The 21280-nt window shown below is 41.8% G+C and overlaps 1 protein-coding gene across 16 annotated transcripts in view; it reads right to left on the bottom strand.

Moving 5' to 3' along the window:
- The window catches only part of SYNE1 (spectrin repeat containing nuclear envelope protein 1), a 540309-nt gene extending 521669 nt beyond the window's left edge, over positions 1 to 18640 (bottom strand). For 12 of the 16 annotated variants that reach the window (XM_004368822.3, XM_023728947.1, XM_023729001.1 and 9 more), the window contains exons 1-2: positions 18117 to 18281; positions 8937 to 9213 (exon numbers count right to left, since the gene is read on the bottom strand). In XM_004368822.3, the coding sequence (XP_004368879.2) occupies positions 8937 to 9000 (64 nt within the window). In that variant the 5' untranslated portion in view covers positions 9001 to 9213; positions 18117 to 18281. Of the gene's footprint in view, positions 1 to 8936; positions 9214 to 17801; positions 18000 to 18116; positions 18282 to 18338 lie in introns of those variants that run through there. The other 4 variants (XM_023728949.1, XM_023729015.1, XM_023729021.1 and 1 more) reach the window with 4 other exon arrangements.
- Between the last annotated feature and the right edge of the window lie 2640 nt (positions 18641 to 21280).

Genomic DNA, 21280 nt, shown 5'->3' with positions numbered 1-21280 from the left:
GTGACTGTTTTGTAGTTTAATACGAAGAGTCATTAAGTCAGAGTAATAAGATATAAAATTTAATCTCTGAAGATTCTATGAAGAGTTAGAATCTTCTCACGATAGCAAACTTTGCCTTTCCAAAACTATATTAATTGATGTTAAACTAAAAGAAAATTAGGTTTTCATTATTTATTTATTACTTTATTCTACATTTCAGTCAACTTTTTTGTTATTCTGTGTTTTCCTTTTATGCTGTAATGGATTTATAGGAAAGATTATACTTATAAAAGTTTAACACTACTCATAAAAAATTTTAAGGGGAGGCTGTAATTAATTTTTACCAGTTTGCAAATTTCATAAGTATATCTCCAAGGGAAAATGCTTTTCCCTTTTCTCCTTTGTTTCTGTTTGAATTGATTCACAAGGTAAAAGCCAAATTTTGACCTTTCAGTCAAAAATCCTACTTTTTTATGAAACTGCTCTCTATAAGACACTTCAATATGCCCACTGGAATCATTTCTGGCATTTTACCACTTGCTCCACAAGACTGCATGATGTCACCCTGCCTCACTATAACCAGCACTGATACATTAACTTTAATATCCACAAAGTTTAATAGATTATCTCCAAATGAAGAAATACATTGGATAAAAAACTGTTATAGCAAATACTTTTTAAGAAAAAGCTATACAGAAACACTATGAAAAATGCCAAACAGCTATAAAATATTGCCATTACACGAAAGAAATTTATAATCTGAAGAGTTTAGACTTCTGTTTCTTTACATGTGACTATAAACTCAGAGATTCCATAAGCCACTTGCTAAAATGGATCCCCTTTGTTATTCCTTAAAAACAGAAAATACATATATTAATGATAGGTATTTAGAATTTTTATATCCCTGTATTGGAAACCTGGTGGTGTAGTGGTTAAGAGCCACAGCTGCTAACCAAGAGGTCGGCAGTTCAAATCCACCAGGAGCTCCTTGGAAACCCATGAGGCAGTTCTACCCTGTCCTATAGGGTCACTACGAGCCAGAATCGACTCGACGGCAACAGGTTTGGTTTTTTTGGTTTTGGTATTATATTAGGCGAGCCCTGGTGGCACAGTGGTTAAGAGCTACAGCTGCTAACCAAAAGGTCAGCAGTTTGAATCTACCAGCCGCTCCTTGAAAACCCTATGGGGCAGTTCTACTCTGTTCTATGGGGTCACTATGAGTCTGAATCGACTTGATGGCAACAGGTATTATACTATTGTCCTCTATTTGCTTTTAAGGTTATATTTCAATTGATTAAAGTTACAGAAACATTCATTATTCCCAAGAGCAAATGAAAGTCTGCATTGCAGTCTGACTGCTCATCCATAATTCAGAATCCCAGCCTAAAACATGGTGCTCAAGCAAGCACAGATATTGGCAAAGGTGAATACTGAACTGCTGCAGTAACAGCTAAATGATGTAGCAATCTGTGTGTGTGCTTTCATTTCCTAGCACTAGAAATAAAAATTGAAAGCAGGAAAATAGTCAACAATTATGGTTGTAAACTACATAAGCCAGAACGATAAAGCCAACTTCCCATTGTTCAAAACTACATCCTTTTTTTAGCAATACATGGATCTGATATGACAATAAAACCCAAGAAGGGGAAAAAATTATAGTTACTTGGATTATCTATCCAAGCAAAGAAAGGAGGATTCTAGCAGAAAGTTCCGATGTATTTGAAGTTAATAGAATAAATTAAGTTCATTTGTTTTAATTATGTGGACAATAATGCCAGTCTTCCATTTTATTAGGGCATTGGTCTACACTTGGAAGATCCAGCAGGCAGGCACACGGGACTACTAAATGTCCTTGACAGAAGACCGGGTATCCTCTCTCCAGGGAAGTAGGCCCATGTGGGCTCAAAAATTCAGTACGGATGCTTGCTGAGAACTGATAGCAGGAGGAGACACTCACCTCACCAGCTGAATCAGCAGCATTAACCCAGCAGATCAATGTGTTAACAGATACACCCGCCATATCACCTTCACTTCCTGCCGCTTAATTTTGCTTCCATCGGTGTAGGCTAAATGTGGTGCATTTGTTGTGGAGTAGATCTTACATTCTGTAGCCATCAATAATATATATGTGTGACGGGCGGGGGTGTGGGTGTGTATAGCAGAAAAAAGACCTGATGATCTGCTTCTGCAAAGATTACAGCCAAGAAAACTCCATGGAGCACTTCCACCCTGCAACAGAGGAGTCAGAACTGACTCGACAGCAAAGAGTTTGGTATATATATATGTGTGTATATATACATATATACACACACATATATACAAAAATATATATGTATACATACAAAAATATGTATGTATGGAGCCCTGGTGGCGCAGTGGTTAAGAGCTCACCTGCTAACCAAAAAGTCAGCAGTTCGAATTCACCAGCCAATCCTTGGAAACCCTATGGGGCAGTTCTACTCTGTCCCATAGGTTCGCTATGAATCGGAATTGACTCGATGGCAACGGGTTTACACACACACACACACGCACACACACATACACACACACACACACTCGCATATATACATACAATTATATATATACATATACATATATATATATACTCATAAATATATTCCTACGCTTCTGTCCATTTGTCCTACTGGGGTGGCTTACAAGTTACTGTGATGCTGGGAAGCTATGCCACACCGGTATTTCACATACCAGCAGGATCACCCATGGTGGACAGATTTCAGTGGAGCTTCCAGACTAAGACAGAATAGGAAAAAGCACCTGGTAGTCTACTTCTGAAAAAATTAGCCAGTGAAAACCTTATGAATATCAGTGGAACACTGTCTGTCATAGATGAGCCGCTCAGGTTAGAAGGCCCTCAAAACACAACTGGGGAAGACCTGCCTCCTCAAAGTAAAGTCAATCTTAATGACATGGATGGAGTAAAGCTTTCTGAACTTTCATTTGCAGAGGTGGCACAACTCAAAATGAGAGGAAACAGCTGAAAACATTCATTAATAATCAGAACCTGGAATGTATGAAGTATGAATCTAGGAAAATTGAAAGTCATCAAAAATGAAATGGAACGCAAAAACATCGATATCCTAGGCATTAGTGAGCTGAAATGGACTGGGGTTGGCCATTTTGAACTGAACAATCATATAGTCTACTGTATCAGGAATGACAAATTGAAGAAGACTGGCATCATATTCATCATCAAAAAGAGCTACCCTGGAATACAACCCTGTCAGTGATAGGATAATATCCACAAACCTACAAGGAAGACCAGTTAATAGGACTACTATTCAAATTTACTCACCAATCACTACTACCAAAGATGAAGAAATTGAAGATTTTACCAACTTCTGCAGTCTGAAATTTATCAAACATGCGATCAAGATGTACTGATAATTACTGGTGACTGGAATGTGAAAGTTGGAAACAAAGAAGAAGGATTGGTATTTGGAAAATATGGCCTTGGTGACAGAAATGACGCTGGAGATGGCATGACAGAATTTTGCAAGACCAACGACTTCTTCATTGCAAATACCTTTTTTCAACAACATAAATGGTGACTATACACGTGGAGGAAAACCCTGGTGGAACAGTGGTTAAGAGCTACAGCTGCTAACCAAAAGACTGGCAGTTCTAATCCACCAGGTGCTCCTTGGAAACCCTATTGGGCAGTTCTACTCTGTCCTTTAGGGTCACTATGAGTCGGAATCTACTTGATGGCAACAGGTTTTTGGTTATACACGTGGACCTTGCCAAACATTGGAATCAAATCGACTACATCTGTGGAAAGGGACAATGCAAAAGCTCAGTATCATCAGTCAGAACAAGGCCAGGGGCCAACTGTGAAACAGACCATCAACTGCTAATATGCAAGTTCAAGTTGAAGCTGCAGAAAATTAGAGCAAGTCCACGAGAGCTAAAATATGACCTTGAGTATTGTTGTTAGGTGCCATCGAGTCGATTCCAACTCATAGCGACCCTGTAGGACAGAGCAGAACTTCCCCATAGGGCTTTCAAGGGGCAGAAGGTGGATTTGAACTGCTGAACTTTTGGTTAGCAGTCAAACACTTAACTACTACACCACCAGGGCTCTGACCTTGAGTATATCCCACCTGAATTTAGAGACCATCTCAAGAATAGGTTTGACACATTGAACACTAATGACCAAAGACCAGAGGAGTTGTGGAATGGCATCAAGGACATCATACACAAAGAAAGCAAAAGGTCATTAAAAAGACAGAAAAGAAAGACAAAACTGAAATGGATGTCAAAAGAGTAGAATGGCTAAAGTGAATGGAAGGAATGAAGAAGTAAAAGAGCTAAACAGAAGATTTCAAAGGGCAGCTTGAGAAGAGAAAGTAACGTATTATGATGAAATGTGCAAAGACCTGGAGTTAAAACACCAAAAGGAAAGAACACACTTGGCATTTCTCAAGCTGAAAGAACTGAAGAAAAAAGTCAAGCCTCAAGTTGCAATACTGAAGGATTCTAGGGGGAAAATACTGAATGACGCAGGAAGCATCAAAGGAAGATGTAAGGAATACAGAGAGTCACTGTACCAAATACAATTTGTCAACATTTAACCATTTTAGGAAGTAATATATAATCAAGAACTGATGATACTGAAGGAAGAAGTCCAAGCTGCATTGAAGGGAATGGTAAAAAAACATGGCTCAAGGAATTTACAGAATACCAAGTGAGATGTTTCAACAAACAGATGCAGCACTGGAGATGCCCACTTCTCTATCTCAAGAAATCTGGAAGATGACTTCCTGGCCAATCAACTGGAAGATATCCATATTTCTGCTCATTCCAAAGATCCAACAGGATGCAGAAATTATTGAAAAATATCAGTATTATCACACACAAGTAAAATTTTGCTGAAGATCATTCAAAAGAGGTTGCAGCGATACATCGACGGGGAATTGCCAGAAGTTCAAGCCAGACTCAGAAGAGGATTTGGGATGAGGGATATCATCACTGATGTCAGATGGATCTTGGCTGAAATCAGAGAATACCAGAAAGATGTTTACCTGTTTTTTTACTGACTATGCAAAGGCATTTGACTGTGTGGATCATAACAAATTATGGATAACAGTGCGAAGAATGGGAATTGCAGAACACTTAATTATGCTCATGGGGAACCTGTATACAGACCAAGATGCAGTCGTTCAACTAGAACAAGGGAATACTGCGTGGTTTAAAGTCAGGAAAGGTGTGCGTCAGAGTTGTATCCTTTCACCATACTTATTCAATCTGTCTGCTGAGCAGATGATCTGAGAGACTGGACTATATTAAGAAGAATGGGGCATCAGAATTGGAGGAAGACTCATTAACAACCTGTGATATGCATATGACACAATCTTGCTTGCTGTAAGTGAAGAGGACTTGAAGCACTTACTGATGAAGATCAAAGACTATAGCCTTCACTATGGATTACACCTCAACATAAAGAAGACAAAAATCCTCATAACTGGACCAATAAGCAACATCATAATAAACAGAAAATACTGAAGTTGTCAAGGATTTCATTTTACTTGGATTCACAATCAACATCCATGGAAGCAGCAGTCAAGAAATCAAAAGATGCATTGCATTAGGCAAATCTGCTGCAAAAAGCGTCTTTAAAGTGTTAAAAAGCAAAGATGTCGGTTTAAGGACTAAGTTGTGCCTGACCCAAGCCATGGTATTTTCAATCGCCTTGTATGCACGGGAACTCTAGACAACGAATAAGGAAAACCAGACAAGAATTGACAACTTTGAATTACGGTGTTGGCAAAGAATATTGAATATACCATGGATTGCCAGAAGAATGAACAAATCTGTCTTGGAAGAAGTACAGCCAGAATGCTCCTTAGAAGCAAGGATGGTGAGACTTCATCTCATGTACTTTGGCACCAGTCCCTGGAGAAGACATCATGCTTGGTAAGGTATAGAGTCAATGAAAAAGAGGAAGACCCTGCACAAGACAGAATGACAAAGTGGCTGAAATAGTGGGCTCAAGCATAACAACAACTGTGAGGATGGTGTGGAACCGGGCAGTGTTACGTTGTGTTGTACACAGGGTTGCTATGAGTCAGAACCAACTCGATGGCAGATAACAACAAACATATATATACATTCTGTAACCATTTCGTGTGTATATCTCCATTTTGTGTGTATATATATTCACAAAATGTAAGATATGCACTGCCACAGAAATATATATGTAGATAAAAACAAAATATACATATATATGAAGTAATTGATGTCAAATGCTAGTAAGTATCTAGTGCTCAGTAATTTTGTCTTCCACTGAATTTTAAGTTTCATTATTTTAAATTTCTCAAGTACCTTTATGGCATTTCATAACTCTTTTACTGTTGTTGTTATTGGGTGCCATCAAGTCGATTCCAACTCATCGCAACCCCATGTGACAGAGTACAGCTGTCCCATAGGGTTTTCTTGGCTGTAATCTTTACAGAAGCAGAACGCCAAGTCTTTCTACTGCAGAGCCGCCGGTGGGTTGGAACCACTGACCTTTTGGTTAGCAGCCGAGTGCTTAAACATTGTGCCACCAAGGCTCCTTCCTTTCAACTGTTTTAGTACAAAGAAAAAATAATTAAATACAGTAAGTATAGTCAATTCACTGTGTAATAAAATTACTACTTTTATATAACACAGTATACATAAAAACCGTTAGCATTCCCCCCAAAATCTGTACAAATCATCAAGACGGTGCCTTTCCATCCAGTTTGTTTCCATGACTACTTGAACAGCAAGCCGTATCACAGTGTTCATAGTTTTTCATGCACCTCATTGAGTTTCACAACAATCCTGAGAAGGGTTAAGCACGGTGCATGTGTTCCACATTTTGCAAATGGGGTACCAAGACACAAAGATGCTAAGTTAAATAGGGTGTTCGCTGTTAAAGGTCTAGTAAGTCGGGGTCTCCAGTTCTTTCTCCTATTCTATATACACCTCTCAAAAAAATCATTTATATGTCCACTGCTGAACACAAATAAAACAAAACACTGCAGCATCAGCATTCCTCCCTCTTCTCTCGGCCTCAACTGTTGGGTTAATAAAAGAATTGCCATTGCAACCTAAATGAAAATGAAGAGTAGAGTGTGTGCCTGTAGAACCAAAATCTGACTCTGATTGAATCCTTTCAAATCTGCTCTTTGCGACTTTTCCTTTATTACCAATATGTATCTCACCCAAAGAATTTCCACATTTAATAGGCCCAAAGGAAAATGTGCTTTACTACCTAGTTTATCTCCCCTACCCTTCTATAAGGGATCTGTAGGTTTTCTGTGCACCATTTTGCAGATGATGTCACAAAGGCATAAAATGTTCAGTAATTTGTTCCCAGGTGAACAGCAAAGACAGCCATAGGCATAGGGACGGAACTACAAATTCAGTGTTCCATCTCCCCAGTAAAGATGTGTAATTTAAATCTGAGATCCTTGGCACTGGATCACCAATCAGAGAATTTTCCAGCCTATGGAGGAGATCTACACCCATATATTCAGTAAGGATTTGCAATTTTATCCAACAAAGCTCTCTCTGGCATGATGAGTGGGATAGTTCAACAATAAATGTGAAATAAACACCGGTCCCATCAAAGCATCACAAACCAGCCCCAGGCAGATAAACAAGGAGTGGGGGTCACTGGACTACAGGAGCTCTCTGTCATTGTGATGGTATCTGGTCAGAATGGAGAAACTTCGAGTTCCAATAATCTCTTGATTTTCTACAGCATTTACCATGTTCTAGGCCATCAATATCCAGATTTCAAAAGCTTAGTTTGAATTTTGGAAGTCAAGAGTGCTTAATGGGAAATCACCCCTATGAACATCAAACACATTATAAGCAAAGAAAGTGGGATTATGACAGATTAATAGCTTTGGTACAAAACTCTAATGATCGAGTATTGAAGATACTAGAAAACATAAAATTCAAGCTACAACATTATCTGTAACCTATCTTGCCCAAGGCTGGAGCCCTGGTGGCACAGTGGTCAAGAGCTTGGCTGCTAACCATAAGGTTGGCAGTTCAAATCCAACAGTTGTTCCCTGGAAACCCTATGGGGCAGTTCTACTCTGTCCTATAGGGTCGCTATGAATGGGAACCAACTAGACAGCAACGGGTTTGGTTTTGTTGGTTTGACCAAGGCTAGAAAAAAACCTCCTAAATTTGGGTATTTTTATATCTTAAAAACATATATTTCACCCCCAACACCCTTTCAACTCAGTACTGAAGTCACTCCTGAGGTTCACTCTTCAGCCAAAGATTAGACAGGTCTGTAGGGCCAACAATAACACATGTGAGCTTCATAGCTCAATCACGTACACGAGAGTAAATGGGCAGACTAGCCCAAAAGCAAAGACGAGACGGTAGAAAGGGACAGGAGAACTGGACCAATGGAAACAGGGAACCCAGGGTGGAGAAGGGAAGATTGCTGACACATCGCAGGGTTGACAACCAATGTCACAAAACAATTTGTGTATTAATTGTTTAATGAGAAACTAATTTGCTCTGTAAACTTTCACCTATGTATATTTTAAACTCTAGGAGAGGTAGCACTGGAATTATGACAAAGAAGCAATACACGCCTACAAGTGATAACTATCTTCAGAGTTCAAGGAATATACAAGTTTAAGGAAAATGAAGAATTAGGAATTCACCCATGAGCTGCTGTAACATTCATCGAGCGAATTCTCTTAAAGAAATACAGTCTCTAATGCAGACACAACATCACACCAAAAAAAAAAAAAAAAAAGTTTTAGCCTTGTCTTCTTTCTACATAAAGAGGACAGCATCTTAAGACAGCATTACTGGTTTGAAAACCTTGGTCTGAAAGACATCTTGCCCGTCCTTGCTGTCGCTTCCTAAAACTGAAGGAAGATGCAAGCCGATATAAAGTCTCCTGAGATAAGCTGGTATTTGAAACGGCCGTCCCTTACCTTGCAGTCTTTGCATCACATTCGCAATGTCCCGAGATCGCGAGACTGTTCTGGAGGTGGCCATGGTCCCTCCGGGAGCAGGAAACCAGCGCCAGGAGAACCTTCACCGGTGGCAGAGCACGACTACCCTACTCTAGAAAACATACTTGAACTCTTCTAGACGGGGTCACAAATGAATCCCAGGCAACTGCAGCAGCCAGTGCGGACACAGCACTGCAGGAGACTGAAGCACTTCTTCTTTTTCTTTTAAGATTGTGCTCTTAATGAACCTAGAAACCTGAAAAAGAAAAAGAATTTTTTAAAAAATCTGCATAGGTCACCATCATGCAACAAAGAGAACCATTTCTATTCTATTTGGATAGATGATCTATTATCAAGTGAAATGATGCAGAAATGTTACAAACTACAAACACCACAAAGAGCTAGGCAAATGTTAGAAATTCTTAGGATAGGTGAGGAGATAAATCTATAAATGTGGCATAGATAATAAAGTTGGTTGCTAAAAGGAGAAGTGATCACTGTTATTCCATGTTTTCAGTTGAAACTATAAACTTTCTCTAGAGATATGATAGTGAAAGTACTTCTGCTTACAAGACCGAGTTCTATTTTCTCAACATTCACAGGTTATTTTTATCTATTTTAGCTTGCTTTGCATGCATATTTTGCTCTGTTTTGCTGTGCACTTTCCAGGAATGAGATCAAATCTTAGCACCTAATCAGAATCTGAAGAATTGACATCATGTAAATGTAAAACTATTTCCTTCCAAAAATCTGAGTTTCAAATATTCTAATTTTCGAAGTCAAAATGAGCTTGAATGAGCTTTTTTCCTCCCAAAACACAAAGTTTCTAAAGTAAGCTATAGGGGTGGGGTAGTGGTGGACTAAGCAGAGAGGAAATTTTTGTTCTAATCCCTTCCTGAATTCTCTCATTCGGTCGTGTCTAATTGATCTTTCTGGACTAGGGAGATGAAAAGAGGTAAGAGAATAGCTGATGAAATCCTGACGTTGAGAAATGGACTTCGAACAGGATTTCCTAACTCCGCTGAGCAGAGCTCTAGGGTTAGCTGAAGAGAAGGTCTTGCCAAAGAAGAGGATAACTAGTGACAGAAAGAAGAGGGGGAGGGGGAGGAAACGCACCCAGAGAAAGAAACTTAGCCAAGTGGACAACTAAGGAGATCCATGTCAGAATGAGAAGTCACTACAGTTCACACTGCACCTCTGGGTTATGATGACAGGGCTAGAAAAAGGGATGGGGGTGGGGGGATGCGGGAAGAGGTAGGGTGGGGGAAGTAAAACTGTAGAGAAAGCACAGCACATATATTTGGGATGGTCCATCTGCTGGAAGGAAAAAGAAAACGAGAAATCTATGAGGGCTATAAAACAATTATATTATAACCTGGAAGTATGATCCATGAAACAGTATTATTTATAAAGTGTTGGTTAAATAGTAGGGTGTAATCACATATTGAAATTTATTTCTCAAAGGCATTATTAATATTAGTCCATATTGGTATCTGGAAACCCTGGTGGCGTAGTGAGTGGTTAAGTGCTACGGCTGCTAACCAAAAGGTCAGCAGTTCGAATCCACCAGGTGCTCCTTGGAAACTGTATGGGGCAGTTCTACTCTGTCCTATAGGGTCGCTATGAGTAGGAATTGACTCGATAGCAATGGGTTTGGGTTTTTTTGGTTTTTTATATTGTTATCTGGTCAGAATGAAAAATATAAAACTGATAATACCTAGACTTCCCCTTAAAATGGAGGAGCAACATTGCACACCGCTACGGCCATGTGTATAAAATCTTCAAAAGCATGTACTAGAGCAAGAAAGCATTATTATGTGATCATGTAGCAAAGTAGGGGGCAGCGGGGCAGTGAACAGCATTAGGTGGTAAAGGAACGTTTACTAGAAGTTTAAGCAAATACTTGGCATCTTCTAGTCTGGAGAGGTATCTCTCAGTGAGTGGCTCTCCAAGGGATTCTCAGAGGAGAAATAATCACTTCTGGCTGGGCTGTCAAGCCTCAAAACCTATAGCCCTGCAAGCATTGTGTACCCATTAGCAGCCTACATTTCCCAGGAAAAAACTAGTCCACCTGCCCACATACAAAAGCTACCTTAATTTTGGAGACTAATAGACAGTGAGAAGTCCCTGAGGGACCTTATAAACGGTTCGTGTAAGTCATTAGAAACTTAGGTTCTTCAAATGTAAGAATATAACTTTCCGAAATCTATCTACCATCTATCAGTCCATCTACCTCTCTACCTCCCTATCCATCCATCCATCCATCCATCCATCCATCCACCTATGTATCTAGCTCTCTATCTGCATATATGCTAAGTAGAGAAGAGGGAAGAAATTCACTTTAATTCAACTACCCCATGTCAGACCCTGCTCCGCACTGGTTCACAGATGATTAAGACAGCCTCTACCTTCATTCAAGAAGTATGGAATGAAAAGGGACTTCTGTAAGTGACCTCATCACAGATCATTGTGCTTGTGCTTCTACTTTCTTTCAGTTCACATTCACGTTGCACAACAAACTAATCCTGAAATATCTATTTTTTGGTGCCACATTAAACTTGGAATTTCTCTGCTTGTGTCCAACTTTAGCCTACGTATCCAGTATTCTGTCCGCAGTATAACTAACATGTTCTGAGTGCCTGAGCTCGATGCTGGCATACCAAGAGGAATGTGACACAGAACCTACTTCTGAGGAGCTGAGAGCACAGTAGAAGATATAGAAGAGACAATATGAAAATGCTGCTGCTGCTATGTGCCATTGAGTTGATTCCAGCTCATAGCGACCCTATAGGACAGAGTCGAACTGCCCCATAGGGTTTCCAAGGAGTGGCTGGTGGATTCGAACTGCCAACCTTTTGGTTAGCAGCCAAGTTCTTAACCACTGTGCCAGCAGGGCTCCAGCATAAAAATAGCTAGGTAAATACGAATATAGAGATGGGGAGGATCCAGAGGATGGGCACTAACTTAACTGAGAGTTCTGGGAAAAGTCATCAATCAGAGGGGGCCTACACCTGAGCAAAGTCTTGGCTTAGTGTTAGGTAGAAATATGTGGCAGATGCATTCCAGGTTGAGTGAACCACATGAGCAAAGTCAAGGACATGAGAAATAGCATGGTTTGTACAAGGAACTACCAACAGTTAGACGCTGAAGGGCTCTACCATATGGCACTCTGGAGCTGAGGCTGGAGAAGTAGGTAGTGGCTGGATGGTTGAAGGCCTACATACTGTGCTCAGTATCTTGGTCCTGATTCTCTAGGAGCCAAGAGGAAACCATTGAAGAATTTTAAGTTTGGAGTGACAAGGTATAATTTAGATTATTGTTTCTATTGCAGCTCTAGTTTTCAAGGTCTATTTAAGGAGAAAAAGACTGAAAGATCCAGGAAGAACAGAAAAGTATCTGCTGTTCTCAGAACAGAAGAAGGTATCTCAGTGAGAGAATGAAATAGGACAGTGGTAGCAGATTAGAGAGTAAAATCTGAGAAAACTTTAGGAGACAAAATTTGTGAGACCTAGTGATTAGTCAGCGGGGGGCGGGAATGAGTGGTGGGAGTCTCAGCTGACTCTTGGATTCTGATTTGAGATTGCGTGGGTCATGGTGCCATTAACTCAGTTCGGCAGTACAGGGGCCATGCCGGTTTTACTTTCCAATACTCTTCCCTTCATACCCTCATATCCCGGTGGAACAATTTCTTTAATGCCCCAACCACAGTCCATACTCATCTCCACCACTGTTCTAGCAGTTTCTCACCCCTCTGTGGAACACTCTCAGAAGCTGAACAACTCCGTGCACCACTAAATACCTGGCCTACGACTGCATCTCACTTGAAGCCTTCCCCCAACACACCGGCACATATGTAGCATTACGGTCCTTCCAAGCCACCATCATACTATGATACTTATACTTTGTCTTGCATTCTTTACCATCATGAGTTACAGCTCACTCTAACTAGACTGGGAACATTTCTCAGGTCTAGAGACTATAACTCTTGCTGCTTTGACATCCCATTCCTTGACACCAAGTACATCCTCGAGCGCATGCTAGACCCTCAACACATATTTTGTTTTATTCAACCTAGTTCATCATTTTACCTCTCTGAGACAACCCCCAAAAAACCTCTTCCTCTGCACTGCAGAAGTTGATGCAATATCCTTCCTTTTTTAGGACTAAGATAAAACATTTTGCTTCCACAAATCATGTATACATATATTTTCTGTTTTGTAAATTATGCTTTGCTTGCTTTTTACTGATACTTTAATTTGGATTGGTCATATGAATTGATAGGAATTTCATAATAAATAATAATAAGAGGAGATAAGGAATTAGAAGATACGAGTTCTAGGCTCAGCTCTGTCCCAACTAGTTGAGGGGGTTCTGGGTGCAGAAATCCTAAACCTTTGTCTCTGGGAGAGAGTGTGATACAGGGGGAATGCACAGACTTTGGACTAATAAAAGACCTAGAGCTGAATCTTAATTCAGTCTCTAACTCTCCATGTGAACTTAAAAAATAACTTTTCCAAGACCTCGTTCCTTTATCTTTAAAATGAGGTGATTGTAGGCTACATTAAGTTTAATTTTATTATGCTTAAATTAAATGTAAAAAGATAAATATGTAATGTTCCTAGCAGATTGTGTGGCATACAGCAGGGATTCAGCAAGTAACTGGTTTCTATCTTCCCCTTCCGTGGCCTCAGTTTCTCCATCCAAAATACAAAGGATGAGCCTAGAATCGAGAGATGCTATCTAGTATGTTCTCCAATTCCAAAACCAACAGCAGCAGAAGTGACAGCTAAAATGCATACTGATACAAGGTCCTAAGATCTTGAAATTTACTCCTTGAACTAACTGATCACACAGCAGTGTCCACAGCAACGTCCTGGTTGAAGACATGACCTACAGAACCAGACCACCACAAGCTGGTCCAGCACCATTAGTGATCTCACTATTCCTAGGGTAATTAAAGGAGTTTTCTATAGTTGCAAGATGTGGTAGGAGAAGAAGGAGGTATTGGGATGGAAAGGGAGAATTGGGTAGACACTGATGGATTGTATGCCAACTAATAGCCCCTACGCCTACTCTAATCTTTCCAAGGTAAGGAGCTAACATTACAATGCAGATAAATACACCTATCAGTCCCTGGGAGCCCTAGTGGAGCAGTGGTTAAGAGCTTGGGTGCTAACCAAAAGGTCAGCAGTTCGAATCCACCAGCTGCTTCTTGGAAACCCTGTGGGGCAGTTCTACTCCATCCTATAGGGTCACGACTATGAGTCGGAATTGACTCGACGGCAAGAGGTTTGGTTTTGATTTTTTCTACCAGTCCCTGGGTAGTGCGAATGGTTAATGTGCTTGGCTGCAGACTGAGAGTTTGGAGGTTCAAGTCCACCCAGAAGCACCTCGGTAGAAAGGCCTAGCAATCTACTGAAAAATCAGTTAATGAAAACCCTAGAGAGCACAGTTCTTCTCTGACACACATGGGGTCACCATGAGTTGGAGTCGACATGACAGCAGTTGGTTTTAAATATATCTACCAGAGTTGGCAAAGAATATTAAATAGACTGTGGACTGCCACAAGAATGATCAAACAAGCATTAGAAGAAATACAACATGAATGCTCCTTAGAAGTGAAGACAGTGAGATTTTGACTCACTTACTCTGGACACAGCATCAGGAAACATCAATTGCTAGAAAAGGACATCACACTTGGTAAAGTTTAGAGTCAGAAAAAATGAGGAAAAGCCTCAATGAGATGGACGGACAAAATAGCCACAATGGACTCAAACATACCAACAATCATGAAGATAGCACAGGGTTGGGTAACACTTCATTCTGTTCTACATAAGGTCACCATGATTCTAAGCTGACTCGACAGCAGCTAACGACAATAACAACAACCACACCTGGTAGAGAGATAAGATTCCTGTATTTACTATTTCATGTAGCAAATATGTATTGGGTAACTATGGAAAGGAACAATGTTACTGAGTGAATAGCAGTGAACAAGACATACAAGCTCTCATAGAGCTTATATACCAGAGGGGGAGATGAACACTAAATAATGTTACAGTAAAGTACAGTGAGTATTTGATGGGGAAGTTCAGCATCTGTGGGAGCAAACAGAGGACCCAATCCATAACCACCAGCTGCATTTATCGTGCAGGCTGCAAAGCGAATTTAAACTCTGTAATTTGGGATTCTCCTGAGTGAATGATGTACTCTTCTCAGCACCAACACCTGGGAAAAGCATAGCAGTGAATCATCACAACTCAACCTTCCCAGTCTCTAGGCAGAATGGACAACTGGCTGCTAGAGCAGTTTCTGGTTTGTGCAACTAAAAAGGAATGCACTGGAAGAAATACTACTAGGCCGCTAAAATATATCTTAAAGCAACGCAACTAAATGTTTAGGTATTAATAAACTACAACAGAAAATTCCAAACTCTGCAACAATCAAAGACAATGTGGCTCGTTTCTAACTGAAAGATGAAGTGAGACCATAAACATGTTAACACATTCATCACAGAAGTATGAAGTATAGTATTACTCAATTAAATATCTAAATATGTACAAGAATAGCACTAATAGTAAAACCCACTATGAAACAAAAATTAAAAAAGCTGATGACCAAGTTTCAACCCCCATTCTATCGAAGTCAGCCAAGGGTCTGATTTAAAACGTATCTATTGTTTCACTCCTTAGTAACAGTACTAATTAATAAATACTAAGATGGCTAAAAGGTGGGGAAGAAGAAGGACGTCTTGAATTAATATAAATATGCTATTAATATGTGTAGAGGATATTAGTGAATGGCACTATGAATTAGTCCCTACAGGATGACAAATAAGACTGTGTCCTTCCTATGGAAGAACAAGAATATGAACAAGTAATCAAAAGACAAAGTACAGAGCTGATCAGCATGAAAGGTATTAAGAGTTATGATTCCATTTTTTTTTTTTTAGGGGGTAGGCCTAGAGCATAAACTGCTAGAGTATATATTGCACCTATTGTCAAACATTAGTTGGAATAGACACAAGGAAGTACCAGGGACACCTTTAAGAGGGGAAGAAATGCAGAATCCCCATGGGGGAGACTATGACCTGTCAGATTCAAGCCACAGGGTGTGGCCTGCAGTAGCTCTAGCTGGAGCTGAGAAAATGTCATCAACCTTGCCTAGCCATGGTTTTCTTACATCCTGTTTCAGTTACACCTCATTTCGATTCCAAGAAGCTGTGTCTGCTGCATTATTATCAGGGTGCAGGCCCCACTGTAGCACTCTCTGCACATTTAACACAAGCACCTCTTGAAAAATCGCCAACGGTAAAGTTACTACCTTTTCCCCAGCCCTTGCAGGAAGGAATCCTGTGAAAAGAATTCTTATATGGGGACAGCGAAGACAGAAGTAAACCAGTTTGTGAAAAAGCACTGGTTAAGAACGATAAAAATGAGGATATCATGTAATAGCCAGGAAAATATTTTCAAAGGCTGGCAATATTATTATCTGGGTCATTCTAAAGATTTATTTATCTCCAGCATGAAACATATTTAGTTAGCATTGGTCCAGCACATTTTGTTCTCAGTCTGCCACAAAATAATGAACAGATTCAAGAACACAAGAAAAAATGACTATATATTTATTACACTGTTATGGTGCTATTAGGAACTTTTTGTCCATATTGTTAATCTTTTGCATCATGGGGAATAGAAAACCTTTCAAAGAACAATCCTCATGAGTCATGTTTGAATCAGCATTTTACGCAGAGGTAGGTCATATTAATAACCTTTGCTTAATAATTATTACACTTTCCCTTGCACAGATCTGGCTTCAGTGTACAAATGCTCTCTTTAAGCTAGTGGCTCTAAGCTGAAGACAAAAACTGGTAAGCATTAAGAAGAGTAAAATAATTCAACTTTCCTAATGTTCACAGAAAAATTCCAGATACATACACATTTTCAATTCCAAACTGCAAAAGCTCAGAAAATGAACATTCCAGGATGCTAAGGCCAGTTTCACATCTGAGATTTCTCTCTGGGCTGGACCTGACTCTATTTACGGAAGCAAGCCGGAACTTCCAGCGTCCGAACACTGTTACCCCAGCCAGCACACTGAACACCGCTTCCCAAGGGGCTCGCTCCCCTTCCTTCGCGGCTGATGGTTGCCTTATTTTGCACTCTTCTCCTCCCCTTGGCGATGCACCTGCCCCCCGCGGTGAACCACCATTTCACCGAACTCCTCCGCCAGCCATGCAAAATCTCGGTCTGAAAGATGTGTCTTTGGAGAGGAGATGAAAGTTATCTTGCCCTCCAGTGTAGGCTCTGACGGAAAGCAGTTACACCATGACGGCGCAGTGGAGTCTGACGGCCCAGCCTCCGCACAGGCTTCCAGCCCTGGGCTCTGCCACCCATCTCCCCTCCTTCAGCCATTCCGAAAATAGTCCGGGGTGGGGGTGGAGGAAGAGAGGCTCCTTGGCTTTTCAACGCTCCACATCTCCCATCTGATAGTAGCAACAGTAGCGACCCTCACAATAAGAGGGTGGCCGCCTTTGCTTCTGCATCATTGAAGCTCAGGGGACGTGCCACCAGCGAAAATGACAACTGGAGAAGATATTAATAGGGATATCTACGTGCACGATGCAGTGAGAACGTTCCCCAGCCTCCTAAGCTCCTTATCCACGAACCTCACACGTACACACACCACCACCACCATCACCACGCTCTCCCTCCCATCAAGTGCGCAGAACCTCAGCATCCAAGTGCAAACTTGCTGACAATTTCTCTGCAATGTGTTCGTCCTCCCCCCATCCACCTAACCACTCTTCCCGTCTTCTTTCTCTCTTTTTCCCCTCTCCTTTACCTTCTTTCTCTTTCTCGGGCTCGCCCAGATTCCAAGCAGAGAAGCGAGGGGCAAATCCCGCCACTGGCCCTGCCCAGGCTCCCGGGGACTCTGAGGTCTGGGCTCTGTCCCCGCGCTCGCCCTGGGCGCTCAGGAGCCGTGTGCACGGCTAGCTGCAGGAGGCCCGCCGCCCTAGTGACCGAGCACAACAAGCCGGGCCCGCACCTGCACCCGCGCCCCGCTGCGCCCGGCGGCCCTCCCCTCCCTCCCGCCAACGGGACCTCCTCCAAACGTGGAGTGGAGGCCTCCCCTGCCTCCCCGCCCCCCGCAGCTAACCTTTCCCTGGGCTGAGAAGATCCCAGAGGACAGTCACCTCTGGTCAGAGTCGCAGCCCGCCTGTTGACCTTGCCACACCCCCTCCGCCGGGATGAGCTAGTCCCTGGAAGCGGGGGGCGGGGACCAGGAAGCGCCCTCACAGGGTCCCCTATCCGCCAAGCACGGCCTCTCCGCTCCCGCTGCGGTGTGCCTCAGCAGCGGCAAAGTCGTTCTGTGACTCACCCTCCGGGCGAGCCTTTCCGGGGGTCGAGGCGAGAAAGAAGGTCCCGGAGCTGGAACCTGCTACCTCCGGCTCCTGGATAAGGTGCGTTGCACCAGCCGCGAACTTTTGACCGGGTTTCCACCGCCCAGGAACCTGAGCAGAGCCTATCTTCAAAGGCTGGAGAGGTTCCCTGACGGTCCAAGGAAGGAAGTGATGCCGCTGCTCTATGAGGCCATTCCGCCAGCTCCTTTTCAATCAACTTTCAAAAAGATCCTAACAGCTGGCCTTTGGCTATAGAAATCAACAGCAAATAATATAATTTTAGGCAGATCAGTAAGGCATTAGAGTTTTTTCATGATTGTTGTTTATCAAGCTTACATTTCTGAAGAAGGCACTTGACAACTTAATGTTATTTACTCCCGAGTACTGATTTAAGACAATGCAGTGGAACCACTTTTAGATTCTTCAGACACACTGTATGTACTGCACTTTGAGAGAGCCATTGGAGTCTTTTATCAAAACTTCTTATGACCCTGTTGCCTAGTAGCATTTGGGAGACTTTATTTTGTTGTGGTTTTATGGTTTCCAAGCGAGGTCAAACATAATCTCTCTTCTCTAACAATGAACCTCAAGTCCAACGAAGATTATTGCAGCTACAACCATTGTAGCTATGTTGCAAGTATCTTAAAAATAATAATCAGACCCTTGAATTTTCAGTCTGAACAAAACAATTTTCTGTTCTCTTAATTCTCTAAATTGGCTGAGTGGAAGGACCAGCCTTGGGCAAAATTATAAAGTAGGTGAAGTTTCTCCTTGCCCCCGACCTTCCCTCACCTGCTGCCAACACTCCCACTATTCAGTTCTCCATTTTCTTCAAATTTCCTTCCTTCTCTATTCCATCAAAATGATATCTGAAATGAACTGAGTAAACTAATCTGATGTGTTACCTTTCCTCGTCGTGTTTGCAATTTTAGAGGAGAAAGAATGAATCTTTAATTGCAGACGTTGATACATCAGGAAATTGGGCCTGGAGGAGGTGTCATTGGGGATCCCTGCCTCTGCCTAAGTTCCATGCTCATCATGGTTGCCCAGAGCTCCTTGTTCAGATAACACAAGAACCTCATCATTCCAGATCAGCACCCTCTGCCTGCCTGATCACCAAACAGGTATCCAAACTCCCAGGCCTGCCACTGAGAAGGCCAGGATCTGTTTCTGTTCTCCCTCTCAGTTTCTGCCCTGTCTGCTTTGGAGGAAAGGAGCCCTGGTGTCACAGTGGTTAAGCACTGGGCTGCTAACCAAAAGGTTGGCTGTTCGAACCCTCCAGCCACTCCTTGGGAGAAAGATGTGGCAGTCTGCTTCAGTAAAGGTTACAGCCTTGGAAACCCCATGGAGCAGTTGTACTCTGTCCTATAGGGTTGCTATGAGTCGGAATCAACTCAACGGCAATGAGCAATGGGTTTGGTTTTGGCTTTGGAGGGTGGGGTAGGGAGATATTCTACAACCTTGATGCTCTGTGTGTTAAATAGCTGCTCTCTTGGGTTGATTTTCTAAGAAGTGAGCCACTTAGAAGTCAAGCCTGAAACATTGCTCCTACAACTGAAACAGCTTTACTAGACCTAGTAGTCTCTGTTCCCTAGGCTCAGGCAGGCAGGCACATAGGGCTGTCAGGCAGAATGGTTTGCCCCATCAGCTGAACCTCCACGTTCAGCTCAGCTCCATCCTCCACAGAAGGACAATGCACATTAGAGACTTTTGGAAAGGGTCTTTCTTTTCACATATCCCAGGGAATGGTGTTGTCGCTTCATTTATTCACCCACTATTTTTTGAACACCTACCACATAGGTGTGGTATGGATTACACCTCAACATACAGAAAACAAAAATCCTCACAACTGGACCAATAAGCGACAGCATGATAAACGGAGAAAATATTGAAGTTGTTAAGGATTTCATTTTACTTGGATCCATAATCAACCCCCATGGAAGCAGCAGTCAAGAAATCAAATGACGTATTGCATTAAGCAAATCTGCTACAAAGAACCTCTTTAAAGTATTGAAAAGCAAAGATGTCTTCTTGAGGACTAAGGTGTGCCTGACCCAAGTCATGTATTTTCAATTGCCTCATATGCATGTGAAAGCTGGACAGTCAGTGAAAGAGAGAAGACCCTCAACGAGATGGACTGCCACGGTGCCTGCAATGATGGCCTCAAACGTAGCAATGATTGTGAGGATGGCGCAAGACCTGGCAGTGCTTTGTTCTGTTGTACACAGGATTGCTATGAGTCAACAGCACCTAACAACAACGACATAAGTTCCTGGGTGGCAAAAATGGTTTGCACTTGCTACTAACCTAAATGATGGTGGTTTGAACCCACCCAGCAGCTCCACTGAAGAAAGGCCTGAAAATCCTATGGATCTCAGTGCTACTCTGTAACACATGGGGTCATTTATAAAGTTGGAATTGACCCCACTTGATGGCAACGGGTTTGGTTTTTTTGGTTTACCACGTTTCAAACGTTGTCCTAAGCACTAGGATTACACTGGTGAGAAAAATCTGACATGGTCCTTGACTTCACAGAACTTACAGTCAGTGGCATCTCTAGGGCTGGCATTACCTAGTGCGGAGGTAACTCAGGGTGTCACCATCCCCCATGGACCTCCTCCAGTACCGGACCATACAGAATCCTTAATAATGCTTTTTTTCTACCAAGGTTACTGGTAAATTGTAATTCCCGTATATCATTCCTTCCTTTCCTTTAATTACTACTTCATTCCCAAAAAAGTTATTAATATAGGTTCACAAATACTAATTACCACAGTATTGTAGCTAAAACACCAGAAAATTGGACAAAATCGGTGACTATAAAAACACCGGCAGCAGCAAAAATGATAGCACATGCTTGTAGCACAGTCAGACAAAATCACGTGAGTCGAAGCATCATTGTAATTGGGTCATAATGACA

Source organism: Trichechus manatus, unplaced genomic scaffold (assembly GCF_000243295.1).
Source record: "Trichechus manatus latirostris isolate Lorelei unplaced genomic scaffold, TriManLat1.0 scaffold00002, whole genome shotgun sequence".
Classification (NCBI taxonomy): domain Eukaryota; kingdom Metazoa; phylum Chordata; class Mammalia; order Sirenia; family Trichechidae; genus Trichechus; species Trichechus manatus.
This window is presented reverse-complemented; position numbering and strand designations above follow the sequence as displayed.